The sequence below is a fragment of the Leptopilina heterotoma genome, unplaced genomic scaffold (assembly GCF_015476425.1).
Source record: "Leptopilina heterotoma isolate Lh14 unplaced genomic scaffold, ASM1547642v1 Lhet_212, whole genome shotgun sequence".
Classification (NCBI taxonomy): Eukaryota; Metazoa; Arthropoda; class Insecta; order Hymenoptera; family Figitidae; genus Leptopilina; species Leptopilina heterotoma.
The window spans coordinates 424,734-448,333 of record NW_025110930.1 but is presented as its reverse complement, the minus strand read 5'-3'; the positions used below and the strand labels follow the sequence as shown (position 1 = coordinate 448,333).

Sequence of the window (23,600 nt, the reverse complement as noted above, 5' to 3'; positions counted from 1 at the left end):
TATGATAAATTGATCCTCCCAATTCTATAATTCGATCCCAACTCGATCCACGCACCATTCAAAGTCGTCTACTTGATCTAGTTTGAATGTGGGCAAGGGACTTCAACATTGTTTATAAAGAGCAATTGAAAAGATCTCGAGTTACAAATATGTGTATTTATTATAACCCCTCATCACTACATGACTCAACAATAAAAACTTTGGTAACAATTTTGACATGAAAATTTATAAAGCGATTGGACTAACAAGCGTCAATTCATACTCTAAGAGACATCTATATATGAAGAGAAGAGCTTTCGTCACTGCTACTCAACTCATTTAGTAAGACATTTACATGGGAAAACGGCAGTGGCGCCTCTGACGGTTTAGTAACTCTAATACTACCTTTGGTATCACTAACCATCCGCAGAGCTGTATTAAATTGGTCAGACGAAAATTAACAAAACTGTTTGGTTATCACAAATGAAGTAAAATATTCATGTAAAATTGCCTGAAATGAAAGTAATGAAATTAAAAATAACTCTCTTCAAAAGTTTGTTAGTTTCGTACGGGAATCCAAATATAGTACATAATTTTTAGAAATTTGAAAATTTTCAAAAGTTTTCAACAAACATTTTTTTGCTGCAAAAGAACAAGAAACTTCCAGAAAGTTTGCACTGAATTCTTGCCAAAAGGGGATATTTATATATAAAGTATTATACTTGAAAAATGCTTGCACACTTGAGAATTTTGAAGTGCAAACTTGCTACACGAAAGTATTAAGGACTTCAATAGGAATGCAACCGACATGCAGGTAAAAGTTTAAGAAAGATATTAAACAGGAGTCGAAGTCTCTTTCTACTTATCTTCGTAGCGGATCAGGTTGCATCCCACCAGGGATCAACGTCTTGGTCTAAAAAGATACCTTTGAATTCTGTGTCCTGAAATTTTCTATCATTTTAAATGCAATTTCATGTATACATTTCCATGAAAAAAAAATATATAGTAAAAATACTAATTGATATACTTAATTAAGAATCATTGAGATTATAGAGTCTCATGTAAGTTGCATTAGATTTTTGTGAGACATATTTTAATATGTGTACTGCTGGTGGGTCTATAACTAACAGCCTTGGCATTGGATTGAATAAAAAGGTGAGGGTGCAACATATGCAAGTGTGTAAATGTGCAAATTTGCACATTTTCTTAAGATGCAGTGGCACCTTTTGACCAAAACCATTTCTAAGCTAATTTAATTAAGTCTCTTTTGTAATGAAACGCAAAGTTGTAGGCTTCCGAAAATTACATGCGTGAAAAGTTATGCTTCTTTGTTAAATAAATTACCGTCAAATATATTCAAAAAATAATAATCAAAAGTACTACATGGTAGGTTGGTTAAACCATAATACAAATGTATCCTTTATTGACCTGCGAGGAGGCCAGTATACTTATTATTACCCTAGGACAATAATGGCCACTTTATTAATCTGCTGGGCTATATACAGAAACTTAACCAAATATATTTGATAATGCAGCTAAACAGTTGGATGTATTATCCAAGAAGTCGTTGCCCCATTCAATTAATTGGATCTCTCTCCAGAATTCAACCAGTTGGAAACGGTAGCTGACTAGTTTTCTCCGCATACTTTGCACAAAAACAATTATTAAATAAGTAAGAATAACAAGCATTGGGACTAATAAAGAAATGAACAACCCTCTTGGAATTTAATGAATTGATTTTCATAATCTACTAATTAATTATATATATAGGCAGATGTTGTTAAAATGCAATGAAATTGAAAATTTGTAAGAATTGAACCAAGCCAAAGTTATCTATAACTGGCTCAGGGAATCAAATTTATTTATAGAAGTTAGAGGTCGAATGGAGTTCTAACATCTTTTCACTAAACAGTCACACGTTTACTGCACCATCGACGTGGTGCTTACAGCACTCAGAAGGAATCATTTTCATTAACGTCATTTCCAAAAAATTTCAACAAAATGTATAACATAATTTATTTTAGTGCTCTGCGGAGAGAGAGTTCCATTGCTTGTAAATTAGTTTATAATAGTTAATGTGATTCATTAGTTGGATTAATGCACATGTTTCTATCATCAATTTGCATATAAAGTGCAGTTGTATCTTTATCTTCTATTGTCGCTTTAAATATTTCTTTTGAATGCAACTTTTAGATTAATACAAAGATTTTTGTTCTTCAACAGAATGTAAATAACTCTACAACAGCTTCTACTTTTTGTGACCAAGTGCGCGAGATACAACTTGTTATTAAGACAAAATTAGAAGTTATAAGTTATTGAAAAAAAGTGTATTTTTTCTTGATTTAAAAATATTAATTATTTGCATGACTCAAGGTCAAGTGAGACTTAATACTTTTTCATATAAATAACTTTATCTACAATTGTTCTAAACTAAACTTAAAAAGTTCTTAATCTATTTTGAGGATGTTGTTTGATGAACATATTGTTGATAAGTCTAAGTTAAGAGGTTCAAGTAAGAAAACACAGGCAGAATATATTAAATTTATTATCTTTTTATGTTAATATTGCAAAGGAAATATTACGTTATTATATGAAAAGACTGAATTTTTCTTATATTAGTAAATTTTATTAGTCAAAACATTGAGTTTATAATAATACAATTCAGCACTGATAATCAGTATTATATATATATGTAAAATCCATTATGGAAATTAGACTGCCTTAAAAATGATACATCTTATAGCAAAATTTGGTTGATGTCTTAAAATAAGTCTTTCTTTTTATACTGCATAAATTATGTATAGAATTAAAGGGACATATTTGTTTTATTTCTATAGGAATTTATATTATTTAATATCTAGAAGTATTTAAATGACCATATGTGAATTATGAAAACTGTCCTGCCTATGTGTACAAAAGACTTTAACTTGGGCATACGGGCAGAAAAAATAATGTGCAAAAGTCTTAAATATTAAGTTTTTTATTTTTTTAAAAATTGTCGATTTTAGTTACTTCTCATAATCATGGCCCACCACTTACGAAGACCAATGAAGCGCGATTTGTACAAGCCATTTGGAAGGAGAAAGGTATAAATTATTAAAATTATAATTTTCGGACATTCGCATGAAAAGGTGCTACTTTGGCACTCTCTAAACCTGATTCAGTGACTCTAATCTCACGGTTTCAATCAGTGAAATTTCATTGAAAATCAGTTAAAATTATTGAATTATCAATCACTTTTCACTTATTTGCTAATTAAATATAACTGAAATTTTCAGTTTTTAAAGAAATCTTAAAAATGAATTTTTTAATTGACTAACAATTATAATTACCTGTCGTCAAGCATCCAGTAGTACACAGCAAAAACAAAGTCTTATTCAATCATATAGAGAAAAAAAATCAGATAATGTATCCAACTCGTTAGACTCTGAAGCGCGATCCACTTAATTAATAAGGCCAACTATTTCTTGGATAATACATTCAACTGTTTAACTGCATTATGATTTTTACAATAGGCAGGGTGCCGTTTCAAAGAATCAATATATAGTTAAGTGCGAATATATTGATTGAATTAGTAAAAATTCTCCTGATTTCAATTTTGAGATAATGGAATGGAAGTTTGATCTTTCGTAGTAAAATATGAATTCTATCAGTTTGGCTAAGTGAAATTACTTTATTTAAATTCCTTAAGGAATGCAATTTAACCTAGAGTCAGTGAAAAACTTGTAACGAAATAAAAAGCTATAATAATGCCAACAATATAACTGGAAAAAACAAACATCTTTAATTTACTACCTAAAGAGTGTAAAGTTTTCATTCGAGTTAGTTGCGGAGGCGCGCATGCATTTACAATATTATTTGTTTAAGCATCAGTTTGCCGGGTATTTTGAAATTACGAAACAGCAGCCAATCAATGCAATGAAATTTGACACATGCGCCCTGGCACGTGTTTCACCCCCTTTGGCAGGAAGTGGAGGGAATGACTGCTGAGCGCATAGTTTTCGATCGATATTGTATGGGGGTGTCGCCCGTGTTCTGCACTGCTTCCATCTTATGGACAAAATATAAAGAATCGCGAGTTAGTAATTACTAATACTACTCGTGTATTAAAAAGGGATGAAAATGTCAGTTATTGTGTTATAATGCCGGTATAAATAAGGTTTCGTAGTGTCTTTAAAAATGCATATTTGCTCGGGTGAAAACGTGTGCACATGTCTCAGGTCAATGATTGGTTATTAAGGACACGCATGCTCTTCGGGAATTTCAATTTATAAATTATATGTGCTTAATAATATACTATTTGCGAATCAAAGCAAACACAAGTGACGATAACACTATAGTGTTTAAATAATTGTTTATTGTCAGGGAAACGTTCCATACCCAATTGATGCAGAAGCAGCAAAATTAAATGCCGACAATGTACCTAAAACAATTATTTCTCTCGAGTTGTGATTATAATTACTTTGCAATGTAATGCAAATTAATTTCGTGTTTATTAGAATAATTGATGTATAGTTTTCTTACTTACCAGAGTGTAACTTGTTATTTGAAGAAAGTTCTTATATTGCATCTTTAGAAACATTTACAAAATTTAACAAATTTTTTTTATTTATCAACACAAATATTTATGTAGGTATATAATTTGTACAAAAGGCGCAGTTTGAGAAAACTTTAATATGTATTCCTTTGTTTAATGAAATTATCCAAACCCCCAGAGTTACTATAATTACAACTGTCAAAAGTGGGTCATTCAACAGAAATGAATCAACTTTTTAACGAATATCTTTTAGAACCTATAGAAGTTGTATAATATAAATAATATTGTTGATATTGGATTATTTATGTTATTTCAAGTTATTCTTCAGGTACTCAAAATAAACAGTTGATTCAAATTATGTGGCTTACTTGACTATTAGGTATAAAATAAATATTTATATTTGTGTCAAAAACAAATTATTGATTATTCAAATACATAGTTCATTTGACTTATTAAAAATTATTTTTTAATGTAAATTAATAAATTAATTTAAGTAAATATTTATTTGATAAATATTAAATTTGTTCATTTTTTAATGTATATTTTTACATAATTTTAATGCAATTTTGTTTTAAAAAATTAGGTACAAGATTGAGAAATGCAAAGTAAATATAATGTAATACAGTGGAAAAGAGATCTTTTTGTTTTTACTGTAAAATATGGAAAATGTTTTAAATAATCAAAACGTAATTTAATTTACTGATATAAATCGAAGAAAAATTTTAGACAGGAATCGATTCATTAAATTCTCCCACTTTAAAAATTATCATTGACTTTCTTGACTTTCTTGAATCGGTCGATGGTCACTATTATATCCTAATTGCAAAAAATAGTTTGGTTCAATTAAACAAAGTCCTTCTTCATATACATAAGTTCCCCTAAAACTTTGGAAAAACAATTTATTGATCACGGCTTTATTATACATTCAATTTTATAGTCTATACCCAAAGTTTGATTATGAATCTTGAAGATTGTAACTAATTGATGTGCATTCCATTTTAGAAATGAAAATGTTGGCTCCTTGTCGGTTTTAAAAGTACATTTTCTTAATTCGGAAAAGTTACTGGATAATACTTACGTGAAATGAAAAGGACATATTCACAGAAAAGTTACAAAGTTGTTCGAATGGCTTGTAGAAAAAAACGAAAAAAGTAGACTAAGTAAATGATAAGCTAGTTTAGTGTCCTTAAAAATGTGTTCAGTAAGACATTTTAACGAAGAAAAATTTTCAATATTGAATGCAAAAGGCTCAATTCGGTAGCAACCTCACTTGCATTTTGGATTAAGAAGATTGTTAAAACAGTTAAAACATAAGGAAACTTTCAAAAATTACCAGAAAACTTTACAATTATTTTTGGCAATGATTGGATATAATCAACATAATTCTGGTTACAACAAACTTTTTACTCAGGTAATATAATATAATGTATTTAATAAAGCTTTACTAGCATCAGCAGGTTGAATAATAGAAATCCACTGAATTTCAAACTGCATTTTTATCGAATCAAATATTTAATTTTGATGCAAAATTGATATTTTTGGAATTTTTGTCGCTGCTTCTAGTGGCTTCTTATCGTAAAAGTTGTAGGTTTTATCCTTAAGTGTTATAAACTAGAAGCAGAAAATTATTTTTGAGGGACAATACTTACAACACTATATACATATCGCTCTAGTGCGAAATAGAGCAGCGAAGTGTATTCTATCCAGTGTCAAGCTGCCGTACCGTAAGCGGCCTTTTTTAAAGTTAACTCGAGCATACATAACAGTCCTTTACCTCATGAGCCCCACACGTGTATGTATTGACCACCAGTTTATTTTACGACTTTGTAACGTTAGTACCTCATATAATTTTGTTGTTTACTTACTCAAAGATTGTCAACAATATATTGAAAATACACTACTTATAAATGAGCTTCCAAGAAATCCTTCGTAACTTTAAATTGGTGGGTATAGTTAATATACAAATGTGTACGTTGGGCTACAATTGGAATATTAATTCATTGATTAAGCTGTGTCATGTACTGAATAACAAGATGTTCTAAAAATGGTTGTTGCAGCTAAGTACATAATTCAATGGTGCTTTATGAATAGTTCAACCCCAATCTTTTTTCTGAGTGCACATATTCACTGACATAGGTTATTTTGAAATCCTTCTTTTCAATTGTATAATAAAACTACTTGTAAAAGCGGTGTTTACGATAATGTTGTGCAAACTAAATTGTTTTCATCATAAAATTGAGATTGACGATGTTCGGAGAATGCAGGTATAATTAGAGACAGATGATTGAAAAAAACGAACAAATCTTATTACGTAGCGTAAAAGAGAGAGAATTAGTTTAGATTTTAAAAACATATTAGGGTAGATACATGCTGCGAGTGATGCGCAACAAGCAAACTGAATGTTTTACAGAGATTCAATTCTTTCAAAACTTACTATTCATTCGTAATAAATGAAAAAAATTTCTTATATATTGTTTAATTTCAGGGCTCGGCGGATTCAAACTACTCACAGCCGAGTTCCGATCTTTCACTGGATGAAGAAAGAGAAACTTTACGTCGAGAAAAAGAGAAACAAGCCCTCAATCAACTCGAAAAAGCTAGAGTAAGTCTTATTCGTAATAAGTATACGCATTCCATAACGGATCCAGGGGTGGGGGGCACTGCCTTCCCCTCCCATGGATCCATCATCATTAATTTAGCATTTCATAAATAGGGGCCAAACTTGAATTATGTAGTGGTTATTAAAGTATCAATTTTAACACTTTCCCCTTCTTTTGTTACTCTAGAGCTCTCAGAGTGCGTCCATCGAACATTGAATATAATAATTATAGTGAGCTTACGCGCATAGAATTAATTATAGAATAAAAAAGGGTTCTATATTCTAAACGTTTTTGTTTTTTAAATATATTTTAGTACTGTAACATTAACGCTATCTATAGAAAATTACATTTTCCTTCCATAATATATTATGGTTATTCACTGATTTTAAATTAAATGAGTGAAATTTCCACTGCATACCAATTAGTGACTCACTAAAAACGTCTTATAATTCATAAAAAGCCTTCAGTCTGTATCGAGAAGTAGTGCAAAGTAGTGATGCTGCCGACTGAGATAGCGAAATGTGTTGCTCTTTGTTTTTTAAAATTGTCTGGTTTTAATTGTTGTAGACAAAACCGGTGGCCTTTGCAGTAAGAACGAACGTCAGTTACGATGGATCTGTTGACGACGACTCTCCAGTCCATGGATCAGCTGTCAGCTTCGATGTTCGGGACTTTCTCCACATTAAAGTAATTAATGAAAGTTTCAAATTAAAACGATAAATGGATAAATTTTCAATTTTTTGAATCTGCATAAGTGATACTGAAGAGGTTGACTACATATATGAAAGGAGAAGGGCTAAAATGTGTTTCTTATTCTGTGCAATGCAGGAAAAATATGATAACAATTGGTGGATCGGAAGGCTAGTGAAAGAGGGTTGCGACGTGGGGTTCATTCCTTCGCCGGTCAAGTTGGAGGCGTTGAGAGTACAAGCGAGTGCTGCACGCGGTACCAAGGGCCTCTATTCCACACGTGGAGGGTCTTCGGGGAACCTTGGTGAGAGCGGTATGCCCTCACGAGGTTCCACACCGCCCACACCAGGTACCTCACTTCTTGTGAACGTCCTCATAGGCGTAACTATTTTGGGCTATATGGGGGGGGCCATGTTGCGAATATTCACAAAATTTTATACCAGGGAGGATAAGAGATTATGCTTTCATTTTTAAACCTTTCCAAGGTCAAAGTTAACCGCATAGTTTATTGTAGTCTACCTAAGCAAATTGTTGTCTTCTAGAAAATGATGTTAGATAATCTATTCTTACCCTGGCAAGAACCCCTAGGACGTCTACAAGTTGTTACGCCTGTGAGTAGCCCTTATTCTTAAAAAGCTCTCACACCCTCGAAGACCCTCGAGGTAACTAATTTGTAAGGCAGCAGATAGCAAGTGTTGTTGCATGCACGAGTGTAGAAGTAGATTTTTAAAAATGAGTGGTTTCTTTATGTTCTCCTTAGGTGACGACAGTGATAGCATAGGAAATATTCGACCGGGTAAAGCAACTCTAACAACTCCACCAGCTAAGGAAAAAAGGAAGAACTTTTTTAAGAAGCCGGTAAACTCTCATTAAATAACTTATTCGGATAATATCTAATATTTTCGGCGTCAGAATTAACTTATTTCAAGAGTACCTATCAAAACCTATCATTCATCGAACAAGGGCGACTCTTCTAAAAATTACATAGTCACGACACTCCTGTCTACACGAGGGGGCATTTACTGGTTAAGAAGGTGTTATATAACTGTTACAGTGGTATTGCGCCAATGTAATACTGCGCTATAAATACCCCCTCGTGTTTACAAATATTTTAAATAATAAATTAAATAAAGCAAGCGCTAGCAAGGAAGATACTTCATTTTGAAAATTGTTTTTGATTTTTCCTTACTACAGGCCTCGGGTTATTGTTATCGTTAACACTTTTTGACCCTTTTTTCACTTCACGCAACTATTAATAACTATCTTGAAAAAAAGGTTACTAATGTACACTTATTTCACAATTTTATGACACTTTTGACACTATTTTTCATTTCGAAATCAGTCCGAGGCCTGTTATTACCTATGATCATTACAATTTATTTCTCGCTCCCTAAATTTGCCAAAATTTTCATTTTTTAACATAAAAGTTTTTTTATTCTCTCAACTTAGAAAAACTTTTATGTGCACGAAACAACTTATCTTGTTATTATAAGAACAGCTATACTTATATGTTAGCTATGGTAGTTAATATGTAACTTTTACAACAATAAACTTGCTAGCTATGTAAGCTAATTATTAGCTGCACTAAAGTCAGTTGCTATTGAATTTAATGACACTTAAGTTTAGTCCAATTCAGTGAATAACTTGACAGTTTTTCTAAGGGTATGAAATTAAGATTCGTTTTTTGTCTCAATTTGATATCCTTAGAAAAACTATGTTTTCTTTGAGTAGAACTAGTGATTTTTATTGAAGATCAGTGGAATTTCATTAATTTATACGTAAAAGTAACTGATTCATAAAAAAAATCATTGTTTGTATTGAATTCAGTGAAATTCTCATACTAATTTAGATTTATAGAGTAAAATTTGAGAAATCTTGGGATCCATGTCTCAATAGAAAAAGCTAATATTGTCATCAATATTGACCCTAAAGATTTTTTTTCCTTAGATAAGTATTTTCTTGTTAACTTGGTTACAGAATTAAACTCTGGGGTTAATATTGATCTAATATATTATAAATTCAAGGCTTGGTACTTGTTTCTGCATTCACATGGTTGGACCAATATTATCCATAAGGGTTGCTTTCTCAATGCAACAATAACTTTATAAAATGTGAATTGAAATGAAAATGTTCTTTTGATTTGAATTTATAATATCGCTTCAATTATATACATAGTGTGCTTGCAAGAAGGCTTGCAACTAATTCGATTAGATGCTTGTTTAAAAGATAAACTGAAATAAATATATGAACAACAAGATTTTCTAGTATGTTTTAAAAGATTCAAGCAAATTTTTCTGAAAGTGTAGTTAAATTAACTTATTTGTTATTCTGACTTTTGTTAATTCAGTAAGACATTCAGCAAAATTTGCTTGAATCTTGTAAAATTTAATTGGAAAATTTTGATAGCACTATATTTATTAGTAAAGCTTGTAAAAGTAACAACTTTTTCTTCGTGTTAGAGTTTCATACGTATAAGAAATCTTATATGGAATTCTATATAAGATCTGATATAGAATCCTATATGGTAATTTGCAATAGTTATGTCGATAGGCAATTCCATGTAGGATCCTTTATAATAATTCTTAAGGTGGTGTTAAAGTTGTTGCAAATTTGACATGGAGCATCAATGGAACCCCACTTGGAAAGATTACACTGAAAGTGCTCCTAGAGATTCCGTGGAAATTCCAATGCAGTTCCAATGACAATATTTTCTTCCTACAGAATCTCTAGGGGCACTTTCTGTGCACTGTGCAATCTTTCCATGTGGGAAAAGTATCACAATTTAGGGAAAAACATGTTTATTAATATTAACATAAAACAAAATAGGGTTAAGTTATAGTAGAAGGCCAGTAGAATTAGATCCACATTGTATTGCTTGGTCAAGAATTAAAAAATTGAGTAATCAGCTTAAATATTTATATAAAAGTATAAATTGAGATAATTCATGAACATACTGCTCCAATTTTGACCACGCAAAATATTATAAAATGCATGAATAAGATTTTCAAGGCCATTAACTGTTTCCAATGTTTTAATGTTTGCATTCCGTGCAAGTCCTACGTAAGTGAGACTTTCCTGCCGGTTTCTGTGGCATCCCAGTAACGGGGTCTAAGCTTAATAGTTTGTTAATGAATAAACGTTATTCCAGGAGACGGCAACACCATATGACGTGGTGCCTTCAATGAGACCAGTCGTTCTGGTAGGACCATCACTCAAGGGATACGAAGTGACTGACATGATGCAAAAGGCACTTTTTGATTTCTTAAAACATAAGTTCGCGGGAAGGTACAAAATTTAATTCTACCTTTTGAAACTTGCAGTTTATCCAAATGTACTGAACGTAAACATGTACTGAACCAAACATTTTTAGAATCATCATAACTAGGGTAATGGCTGATATTTCTTTGGCTAAAAGATCTTTACTAAATAATCCAACAAAAAGAGCAATTATGGAGCGGTCGTCTAGTAGGAGTAGTTGTTTAGCAGAGGTCCAAGCCGAAATTGAACGAATTTTTGAACTTGCCAGAACGCTTCAGGTACTTGGGAATTTTTTCAATTATTCTTTAAAGTTTGGAAACTGATTATTACAAAAAGGCAATTACTATCGTTTCAGCTCGTTGTTCTCGACTGCGATACCATCAATCACCCTTCTCAGTTGGCAAAAACGAGTTTAGCCCCTACAATTGTCTATTTAAAAATATCGTCTCCTAAAGTTCTTCAAAGACTAATCAAGTCGCGCGGAAAATCACAGTCCCGTCATTTAAACGTACAAATGGTAGCAGCGGAGAAACTAGCACAGTGTCCAGACGAAATGTTCGACGTCATTTTAGATGAAAATCAATTAGATGAAGCTTGTGATCACGTTGCTGAGTATCTCGAAGCTTATTGGAGAGCAACGCACCCTCCAGTTGTGCAAGCCGTACCTAGAGCCGTACCAGCGCCTGATGCACCAGTGGACGCACTGTCGCCTCGGGTCACATCAGGTACATTATTTCACATTATTACCTAGAAACGAAATTTCTTTCTTTATCTTACGATTCAAAAAGCTCATCTCTATATTTTATTAGGAGCGTCCATCAATTTTTCCATTTTTAAGATTTAGGAGAATTAACTCCAAAGGACATTTTTATTAGGTCGTGGCTATTAATTCGACTATAGTCGACAGCAGACGGCTGTTCTTAAGTTCTCTTAATATTGTCAGCCGGAACTTAAACACTTTCTTCTTATTAGCTCCAACAGTTTAGTTCGATATTTAGGTCAATTTGTACGCATACACATTATTTTTTAATTCAATTCAACTAATGAAAATTTTACATTTGTTGTATATGCCAATCCAGCAGATTATCTAATGTTTTCGGAGCACCCTCACCGAATTATTTGAAACTTGGTAATATTCCATTTACGCGTATAAAGTTTCAGAAAATCAACTTTTTGAGCCCAAACAGATGTTTACTTATAAGATACGACAATTGCTCTAAATTGTTTAAATGCTCATATTTTTCAAATAATTAAACAGGTTAATTGTATCTTATAAACAAACCATTGTTTTGGCTCAAAAAGTTGATTTTTTGAAATTTTATCTTTATCTGCTGGACTGGCACATATTAAGTTAATATTTCACTAATATTTGAAAAAATTTGCTTAAAGAATTTTAGTTAAACTATCACTATAAAACTCGTAGATTCAGTGAAAAACCATGCCACAAGTTCTGAACGTTCAGATGAACAAAATTTTTTTTCGCTATAAATATTTATAAAAACTACTGACCGTTATAAAAAGTAAAAACAAAATTAAGCATTTAGAATCTTTATAATCTATTTAAATTTAATATAAAAAAATAGATTTCGTTCATTTGAACGTTCAGAACTTTATTCAGATAATATTGTACATTTTGCTTGGTTATTGCTTTAGATAATCATGCTATTTCCTATAATTTTTATAAAACTTAACTTTTCGCATAATGTAAAACATACTACGCTATTTTGGCGATATTTCTTTGCAAAAATAACAACATTGATGTTTCATTTTATAAACTTGATCAAAAATCGTCTGGAACAGTATGGTTTTCCACTAACATTTTACTTCATTTTAATGTAACAAACATAGTTTTAATACTACTTTGAATTATTAGGTACTACTTTTTTCACATTAATATGTAACATATTGGATTTTTAAGATTAAATTAACACTAGAATCTTTTTTAACATCTTAGGTGGATATCATGAGGGTTATATCAAAAGAGGTAACCCAATCTTTTCATGAATCATATCTAAAAATATACCTATTATATCTACTTGAAATCTTTTACAATAAAAATGCACGTAAATGCATGTAATTGTTGCATGCCTTAAGTTTAGGTATTCGATAAAAATTACTTTGTTTGAAAGCTTGCTACAAAAACGAGAGCTCGTATTTAAACCGAAATACATGCAACCAAAATATTATATGTATGATTATTGTTTTTACACTGAGAAAAAATGCTATAACAACTGAGTCAACAACATTTCTCCAAATAGATGTCAAAGGATCTAATTCAAAATCAATGATAAATATACACTTTTACAAATTCTAGGATTAAATATTCTATAATTTTTTCCGTCAAATTTTCTTTGCTCAAAAAAATTGCACAAAGTGTGAAGTTAATTGTAAACTTTTTTTTTATTAATATTTGTAATGAAACTTTGACATTAAGGCGAGAATGACGGTCATGCACATCAAGTTTTATTTTCTAGCTCATATTGTGTTTCTTTTCAGCAACTATGTACGGATCAACACACTTGTATCCACAGCAATGACAGTTAGTTTACATTTTTTCTCTTATTTTAATGATTACTTTATGTTTATATATGCACTCTGCTCATTTACGCAAAACATACATGCATATATTTAGGCAAATAGTTGCTTTGGTTCTAGTGCGAAAATCTAAAAAATATTTTAACTGTACTTTCACTGATTTAAATTAGTTGCGGTGTTCAGTTGCCAACTGAATATATGTACCACTAATTTCCAATCAGTAAAAATGCATTAGTGAATCAATGAAATATTCTTTTATTCAAATTGAGAGAAGAAGTAAATTCCTCGAGATAAAGATTTTTAATTTAATTTACTTTCAAACACCTCTTATTTCATTAATGATTATTTATACTCCGAAGCTTAATGCGCATGTTGAGAGCTATACATTCATTTCGATAATATTATTAATGTTTTTCGGCGTAGATTATACATAAAGAAAAATAAAATAACTAATATAACTAAACAAATCATTCACACCGCATATAAATTTTATGTTATTCAGAAAAGAAATTGTTGTTAATTTTTGGTTTAAAAAATTGTATATTTTGATAAGTCCTCATTGTCCTCATTTAATGCACTCAAAAAAAAGGTCTGGTTAAAGTTACTAGATGCATATGGTTATAAAATTTCTAGCTAAACTACAAGAAATTTGTAGTTTAGAGAAAATAGCCAGAAGACCGCTATCAAAACTTTCTTCCATGAAAAATTTTTTTTTTTGAATTTTCATGTGAGCATCTTTTGAATTATGTAATTTCAAAATCAGGGTTGCTACAAAACCTGGAAAACCTGGAAAAGTCAGGGATTTTTTAAAAAAAAGTCTGGAATACCTGGAAATGTCATGGAAATTTGAAATGCCTGGAATTTTATTCCACTTAATATTTTTTACTACATTTTTCTTTTAAAAAATGATGTCCTGGAATTCCTGGAAATGTCCTGAAATATCCTTGAATTTTTCATATTTTGCTTTTAAATATTCAATAATTTAAAAATTTTACTCAAATTTAAAAAAATATTTTTTTTAATCCTTTAAAAAATAATTTTAATTTGTCGTTTGATTAAAGAATCTGATATCTATATATAATATTGATTTTTAACTCTTTTTATAATAAAATAAATATTTTTGTTCAAGTAGGTTAATTTAAATTATGTTAATCGTAATATGAAATAATATTACACATGTAAATGTCCTGGAAAAATAAAAAATCTGTCCTGGAATGTCCTGGAATTTTAAGTCATATTTTCAGTAGACATACCCTGTCTGTGCTTTAATAATAATCAAATAGAGATAATCTAACGTGAATATTTTTATAATACAGAAAAATTCTAATTTATTATTATTAGGCCAATGTTTCTTCAAAAATTGCTCTAATTTATAATGTTCAAAAGGTGACCTGGAAATTTATCAGATTTGGTACTGGGAAACCTGGAAAAGTCATGGAAATTTAAAAACAGACTTCTGGTAGCAACCCTGAAAGTCATTGTTCATATTTCTCTCGATGCCGCCGAGAACGAGCTTTAGATTTTAGTCAGGTGCATTTAATACATCCGATTTGGTATATTTATTATCACGCACTTTTGGTGGTTCGATTGGCGTAAAATCAATTCTACCCTTCGTATTTATCAGTTCGAAAATTATGAAAACTGCAATGCCGTTCATCATAATAGTTCCGGAAAATTTTGATTTCTTTTCATTTATTTGTTATTTTGAAATATTAAATAATCATATTAAGAAAGAAATGTATTAAATTGATTTATTAGTTAATGGTTCTCTTTGCCCCGATGCGAAAATTCGACCATTTTAAATTATTCGTAGTCTTCTATTAGAGCTTATACCAAATGATGTTTAAGGGCACATATGTTATCTCGTGCAAAAATGTTCTCACTGCCACGACTTTGGACAATTAGAATTGACCAAATTGTGAATGAAATTCACTGTCCGATTTACGATTCTAATGAAACAATAGCAGTTGGTTCTCCATTGGGGTCACATTGAAAAATTTCTGCATGGAGTCCCTTATAATAAAAGAAAGCTCTGATATGGTCTTCTTCTGTTCGATTTAAAAGACTTGGAGGCGGTGGCTGCCACGGGAATCATCCGAAAAGAAGGCAAAGTCACCTTAAATCGGGAATCCAAGTCCAAACGAAGAGAATCAAGTTAAGCTATATGGTGAAGAGCTATATCCTTTAAGAGAGGTGAACTCTCTCCTAAAGAAAGAGGTTTTCTTTTACTCATCAGTTTCTGGTGAGACCATGTCACCCAATTTGGTCCCGGTCATAAGATTAGCTGAGAAATTAAAGACGATCCCTTGGTTAACTCGCGTTGTAAGTACGATTTGATGCATGGATCAAATGAGACCAAGTTTTCAAAGTTTAAGCATATAGATTACCCTATAGAATAACTTCTAGTCATAGAACGTGTTTTCATTCCTTAATTAAAACTTTTTAATTTGTTCACTTTTTATTTAATGGTTAAACCTCGAAGGCATCGGACTTAAGGGTGTTGAAGTAAGAAAGATCTTTAGCAATGCACTTGCGTACCTTATTTAAAACAAATTTTTATCACAACATTCAAAGAATTAGCTGAAATCTTAAATACTTTGATTTGCGTTCAAGAAATGAAAGATTTATTAATATCAACTACTTTGCTTCCTTATAGCGATGTATAAATTTTTAATTTCTTGGGCAATAATGAAAGCACAAACAGTCTAGACTTCGGTTGTTTTTTTCAATGTTGCAGTAGAAATTCGTTTGAAATATAGTATAAATTCTGGCTGCCATTTCTAAAAAGGCTTTTTTGCTCCAAAATTTAACTGACATTTTTAACTTTCTTAATATAATTTTTGTGGTGGTGAGAATTAATTAATATTTCTTACACTATAGTATTATTTTTTAAGTTTATATTTTCAGTATTCTGTGAAAGAGTCCGAAGTCTAAATAGTAAATATTAACTTATTACTTTCATTCACGAGTAATGAAAATTATTTTCCAATCATGCATCACTTCAAAATCATACCTTCCCAAAATTTATACTTAGTAAAGATAATCTTAGAAATCTAGTGAGTTTTATTAAAATGTTGTTATTATTTTAATGATATTTCAAATTAATATATTTAAAGTAAATGCGAATATTTCAGACAAGTTTTCGCTGAGGCTGATTCGTTTAATTTGAATCAGTTAAATGTAAATTATTATCTATAAAATCTTAACTGACATTTTGATTCTGCAATTAGTGAAAAAATTACACATTTTATAATTAAACAACTAAAAAACTATCAGCAATAAATTTTTGAAGTAAAGTTATTGATTCTTTGTTTTTGAATCGCAGTTAGTTTTAAGTGATTCAAATTTATTAGAGCGAAAAACCGGGATAAGTGATAATATATATTTCGATATAGTAATTAAGAAAAAATTATTGCAATTTTCAGTCTTCTAAATTCAGTCGTTTAGTGAAGATTTTTTATATATATTGGTGAGCCAAATTGCTGATTATATCAACAATAATAATTATAGAGGTACCAATTTTTCATTATTTTACATAAATTGATTGTCCCCTACTCTTAATTAATAATTCGACTATTTATATAAAAGTATGAGTAAATTAAATTCAGAATCGTAATCTTTTAACACTTTGTTGAATATGAAGTTGATTAGTTTGCATTATAAAAGAGAAAATTAGCTGAATCCTACTATTTAGCATTTTAGCAATGTAGTCTTGTCAAATTGCTGTTTTAGTGTGGTCGAGTTGATTTTCTTTTTTTTCATGCAAGCTTATTCATTAAAAAACGTGTCAATAGATGATGAAGGTGAATTTAATTATTAAAATTAATTAATAAATTATCACTTTAATATTATTGAAACGGTTTGATAAAAATAATAATCAATTATTATAATAATAAATATCAATTACTGTTATCATAATGAAATGTTATATGTAGGGGAGACTGGGGTAAACCCGCTCACTAGCGATTTTACGCTATGAACTCAACTTAAGATGGAGATATTGGTACTGTGAATAGTACTTAACATTCAACTTATATTAACGAACTTTCGTTTAGTTTCATGAATTCAACATAGAATCAGAGGCTATCAAATGTTTTTAGAGGTGTCAGAAAAAAAAACGTATTTTGGATTCTTAAGTTTTTCGATCATTATTTTTGAGTCTTAATTTATCTGGCAAATTTTTTTTGTTACTATTGGATGTCCTTCTTCGAAGTACATAATTATATAGTTTTGTCTTATTTTAAAAAGATTTAATTAAATTTATTCTGAAATGTGAGGAATACACTCGGGGTAAAGCCGCTCACTTAGTTTTAAATTTAAAATTTAGAATAAAATAATTTCACGTATTATATTTCAACAATAACACAATTTATGACTTATTAAAACCAAAATTGTAACTACATTTCACTTTCTCTTCACAGTTTTTCTAAGGATATCAAATTGAGACAAAAAACGTATCAATAATGTTGCGATGCAACGTTTTGATTCGTTTTTTGTCTCAATTTGATACCCTTAGAAAAACTGTGTTAATAAAATATAACACTATTTAAATCCATAGTTGTAATTCATGAAATCTATGTTCATTATTTATTAAACCAATTTGTTGTTTATAGAATTGTTTATATAACTCATAAATTATCAATAATAAATCATACTTAAGACTGGAATAAGACGAACTTTAATATTTAAAAAATAAAACTGTTCCGTCTTGAAAAGATAAAGTGAGCGGGTTTACCCTGGAAAATTGTGATTTCGAAATTTGGTATATGTTTATTAAAAAGTTTCTCTAAGTAAAACTAAAAAAGATAAATCAAAAACTCTTTTTTATTTTTTTAGTAGAAATCATAAGCTTTCAAATGATGTAAATTAACTTGGATTTAGAGAATAATTTCCTAGATTTTAGCCGATCTGAAAAAAAGTGAGCGGGTTTACCCCAGTCTCCCCTACATTCTAAAGTACAATAGTTTATTAGAATATAAGCGCGTTAAGTTAATGAGTAAAATTTTTGAAATTAAGAATGGTGTTTTTAAAAATGTTGTATATATCTTACATTTATTCTATTAAATTGAAGGAGTTGAAGGGAGAAAGCAAAATGCTAACAATCGTTAAATCATTTGAATTTACTTGTTGTATGTTGTTTTTAGCACGAATGCCTATAATTTTGTGACTTGTTCTGCTTTTTCTTATACACGTTTTAACATATTCTTTAAATGCGCATGTTGATGCAGTGTCTTAAAAAATGTTTTTTTTATGATAAAAGAGATAGAACTCAGTATTGTATATTAGGTACTATAATATATTAAATAATAATTTACTTGTTTTTACACCTAAAACGTACTTAATTACTTAGCTGCCTTCTATCCGCTTCTATCTTTAAAAATAAAATGACTTCAAAGTGTATTTAATGCAGAAAATATGTGTAATAAAGTCTTTTCAAATAAAAAATATTACTGAGAGCTAATTCTGCTAGTTCAAAATTTCAGCAATGAAAATAAACAATTGAATGTTCGCATTTAATTACAATTGATTAAATAAATCAAATTCAATTTTACTTGGTTGCAGAATCATTAAAATAGGAATTAAAATAGGAACATGAAAATAATTGAATATTATTACATACTTTCTGCTTTAAGATAATGAAATAGAAGTGAATTAGTTTTTATTTTGAATGATACTTTATCTACAAAGCTTTGTGCTTTATGCCATGTAGGTTCCACTCGTCGATCACGCCTCGAAAGATTGGATCGCGAAACCGAGGAGGAATATAGCGTAGAGTACAACAATCGGCGACGTCAACAGGATTGAGATCAACCAAGGCCCCGGGGCCTTATACTAGAACTAAGAACAACCGCCCTTTAGTTCTAGAATGATTTTAATTATATTTTTGTACTCGTCTTCGTAAAAGAAGGCAGTACTTTTATGAAAAACATAAAAACATAATCATTGTTGATAATTGTTTATATTTGTTATCAATTATTCATAGTAAAACAAGAAGAGTAAATTAGACTCTTTGCGATAAAATAATTTATTCTTTATCAGAGTATTTTAAAATTATTCTTAATAAGGAGAAAGAGAGAGATTATATTTCCCGTAATCTTTTTTTAACTATTTAAAAAGGAGTCAATTTTATTCATCCTATTTTACTATTTATATATTATAACACTGTTAAAAAATTCCTATTTTAAAATTTCTAATACATGTATTGAAATAATTTACGATACATGGTTAGTGATAGCTTAGTAAAATTGCCTTACCTTCATTATTATATAATTTTCAATTTCATTTACAATATGAAAAAATATGAATTTCATATTCGTTTACGTTACTAGTTTTGTAAAACTGCAATATTAGTTATTACACGGATAGTAACAGAGTTCTCTCCGTCTTACCTATAAGGTAAAAATGTTTCAAAATTTATTTATTATTTAAAGTAGAACAAAAATTGTTATTCTAGGAACCACTTTCACCAGCTTTACTCTATCTTAATCTCAATCAGTATAATTCATCATTGTTTCAATATTTACAAATTTTCACAAAAAAAAATCTGTTTTTTATAATATTTTAAGAATTACTAGTTAAATCAGTAAGCCAAAAAGGAAAATTATTTCTGAAATAAATTAATAACTGGAGTGTGACCGGTTTTATTATATTCGGCATTCACCTCAGATCCAATCAACATTAATGTTTTTTTAATACATATTAACTTGCCATTTAATGGTAAGGGCCAACACACTCTCTAAATCTGAATTGGTGAAAAGTCGTCCACTAATTTAAATAAATTACCAATAATTTACCAATTCTTCGTAATTTTTCACTATAACTTGAGTAACAAATTTAAAAATATTTAATGAAATAGTCAAATTTACTAAGAATAAAATGCTTTCTTCACTCCTAGCATATTGAATTCCTATATTGCGGTCTTGTTGGCAGGACCATATCATTAAAGAAAAATCAATTCTTATAGCACAATATTTTTCAGTAAGTTTGCAACAAATTTTATATAAAATGCACAAACATATTCCTCCTTTGCAAATTACCTGATTTTATTTACAATTACATTTATTTATAACTTACAACCTTCGTAGAATAAACCCTAAACCGCACATAAGGAAACAGCATAAAAACTTAATAACTGATTTTATTTAATTCCAAAATTTAAATTAAATTATTGTTTTTCATATTGTCTGGTAATTTTATATTTTTTACTTAACAAACACTAAATTTGGATCTACAATTAAAAATCAGCACAAACTTTATATTCGATATATTTTTCACTATATACTGCGACCATATGAGTTTAAAGCAGTGTTTTCCATTATTGTATCTACTTTTATTACTATTTATTTAGTTTGATATTATTGGTTAAATGAGTTTATTCGTTATTAAAACGTTATGAGCAAAAAATGAGGCTCTCTCTCACAACTAGGTCGAATAGTGAACTTTTTTCTCCTCCTTCATTTATATCATCGTGATTCTAATAAGCATATTATATTGCTCTGATGGATTAATATTAATGACAAGTGAATAAAATTCCACTACTTTATTAAATGCTGACTTAAATCATCATATCATATCGATCATTCAAATTTAGAGAGTAAGTTAACTATTTATTAACTTATAATATTGCCTCTGAAGTATCGGAAATATTACTGATTATTCCTAAACTAAAATTGAGCTGAGTGTGAAATTTGTTTAGATTAATATTTTTTTTTAAGAAATAGGCATCAAGTATAGTTGGTGAAATTGGCCCTGAAAGTTTGAAAATTATTGCTATTCGTTTCAAGTTACAATTAATTATTGTTTCAACTAAAAATCTCGCGTCAGCATTAGGAATTTTCTCAACATTATCTGGAGATATCTATGCGAAATTGGTCAACTTGAAAATATTAATAAAAAAAAATAAATTTAGAAAATATCTGCATAATATTAAAATGTTTGCTTGGGAAAAAAATATTCAGAAAATATTGAGTCAATATTGTTATATATTCCACTAATATTACCTCGAAAATGCCCAATATTTGATTTTAAATTAAATATTTCCTCAAGTTTTAATATTAAATAAATATTTTCTGAACTTTGCGGATGTATATTTCAAAGATCGCAGATCACTTTTAAAAAACGGTATTAGGTGAAGGAAATTGTATGAGAGCGTACACAATAATTACTTATCCACATAATGCAATTTTTTGCATCAATCTTGTGTGAGTATTGAGTGCAAGGCCTTTCAGATATATTCGAAAATTTAGTGCAATATTCATAAACATATACGTTTGAAACTTGCATCACAATATACTTATGCAATATTCATGTAAAAATTTGTGCTAAGTAGATAAAATGTATAAATTTATGTATATGTATATAATGGAAGGAATTAGTGAAATTTCTCTGACTCCTATAGCGATAAATAATACCATTTGATTCCAAAAAGTGTACATATGCTATAATTAATAAAAGAGTTTTAACATAATAAATGAGTGCAATTTTACAGATTCTTGAGAGTATAAACACACTTATTAGAATTAGTGGTAACTTATTCTTACTTATCGCTGATTCAGATTCAGAGAGTGTATCAGAAATGTAAGTTTGATATTCAGAGAAAATCAATGATCTTGTTTGATTGTTCTCTCTTTATCAGCATACATTCTTTTTACACAACTAATGGAGTCTTTTACTGAATGTATATGTGTGTCATTCTAAATTTCAAACCAGTCAAAATGTCACTGATTTAAATTTAGAATGGATTTTTTAAATTAATTCTTTTATTTTAAATTAGAAGCTGGATTAAAGAATTAACTCTTCGCTCTCTCAGAAAAGTTATGAATTGAGCCAGAATACCTTATTAGTTCTTCGATCATCCTTTCATAAGCATATATATTGTTGTGATTTCTAAAGCAGCGATAATTGCAAAAAGTAAAATTACTTTTAATTGGATACAAGTTTCACGTAATTTTTAAAATTATTGTTAACCATAAGATTTTTCAAGACGTTGTTTAAACAAACAATAGAACGTTTCGCAATGCAAGCAATTAAAAATTTAAATCTCGTTTCTTGCAATTAAAGAAACAATTAAGAAAAAGGTTTATGCAGTCTTTTCACTTTCTCGCAATATTTTGTTTAGAAGTTAACGCTCTTTAATGAAATCACGACAGTGTAGTAAATCAAGCGACCATTTGATAATTTTCGACAATTACGAAATAGTTGTCAAATAATCTTAAAAAAGTGGAAGCAACAAAATATCATGCAGTCCCTGGGGTCTTTACAATAGACTACTTGTACAGGAGTGCAATTGTATGAATGTGTGGGCGTGTCTGTGTGCATCTTCCTGATTCGCCAAATAAAATATCATCGAGTTGTTTTATATAAATATCGTGTAGATGAAATCAAATGATAAATAATTAAGGCTAATAAATTAACTTATCTGAAATATAATACATAATTCAATTTTTTTCGTTAATTCAACGGATTATAAATATTGCAAGTAAAGCAGATGGAAGGAAGTGCACAAAAAAAGTGTTTATAGTACAAGGACTTTTATTTAAAGATTGTGCGGTTTTCCAGCATCAACCAATGACATTTCATTATATTTCAAATTATAATTGGTAAGTTTTCATTAATAAAACAAAAATGAATTGATGATTCCCATTGGTATTATTTGTTCCTAAAATAAATTGATAATTTATCAAATCAATTGGTCTGAATTTAATAATCTTCCTATCTGTAGAAAATTAGATTATTTTATTTAATTTGGACAATGGAATACGAAATTATTATTATTAAACGATATCGTTTTTGTCTTTTCGTTCAAAAGACGTTCGTTTCAAACAATTGAACAATGTATTAATATTAAATTCGGTAAAATAGTTTTCACTATACTTTTTATTAAAAAATGTATAATAGTTTCACTAAAAAATATAATAATTTATTTATTACTAATAAAAAATTGTAGTTTTTGAAGAGGCCAACAGAGATGCCGAAACATATAGGAAATATTCTTTAAATTA

General features: G+C 29.4%; 1 protein-coding gene across 16 annotated transcripts in view; it reads left to right on the top strand.

Annotated features, from left to right (window-relative positions):
• LOC122501722 (voltage-dependent L-type calcium channel subunit beta-2) overlaps positions 1-23,287 on the top strand; it is a 40,902-nt gene extending 17,615 nt beyond the window's left edge. For 3 of the 16 annotated variants that reach the window (XM_043611416.1, XM_043611415.1, XM_043611417.1), the window contains 10 exons: positions 7,002-7,118; positions 7,684-7,803; positions 7,945-8,155; positions 8,567-8,664; positions 10,861-10,866; positions 10,955-11,091; positions 11,177-11,342; positions 11,420-11,789; positions 13,019-13,048; positions 19,310-23,287. In XM_043611416.1, the coding sequence (XP_043467351.1) occupies positions 7,002-7,118; positions 7,684-7,803; positions 7,945-8,155; positions 8,567-8,664; positions 10,861-10,866; positions 10,955-11,091; positions 11,177-11,342; positions 11,420-11,789; positions 13,019-13,048; positions 19,310-19,404 (1,350 nt within the window). In that variant the 3' untranslated portion in view covers positions 19,405-23,287. Of the gene's footprint in view, positions 1-2,791; positions 3,066-3,991; positions 4,609-5,518; positions 5,928-6,315; positions 6,460-6,702; positions 6,781-7,001; positions 7,119-7,683; positions 7,804-7,944; positions 8,156-8,566; positions 8,665-10,860; positions 10,867-10,954; positions 11,092-11,176; positions 11,343-11,419; positions 11,790-13,018; positions 13,049-13,560; positions 13,604-19,309 lie in introns of those variants that run through there. The other 13 variants (XM_043611428.1, XM_043611427.1, XM_043611429.1 and 10 more) reach the window with 13 other exon arrangements.
• Positions 23,288-23,600: the final 313 nt, after the last annotated feature.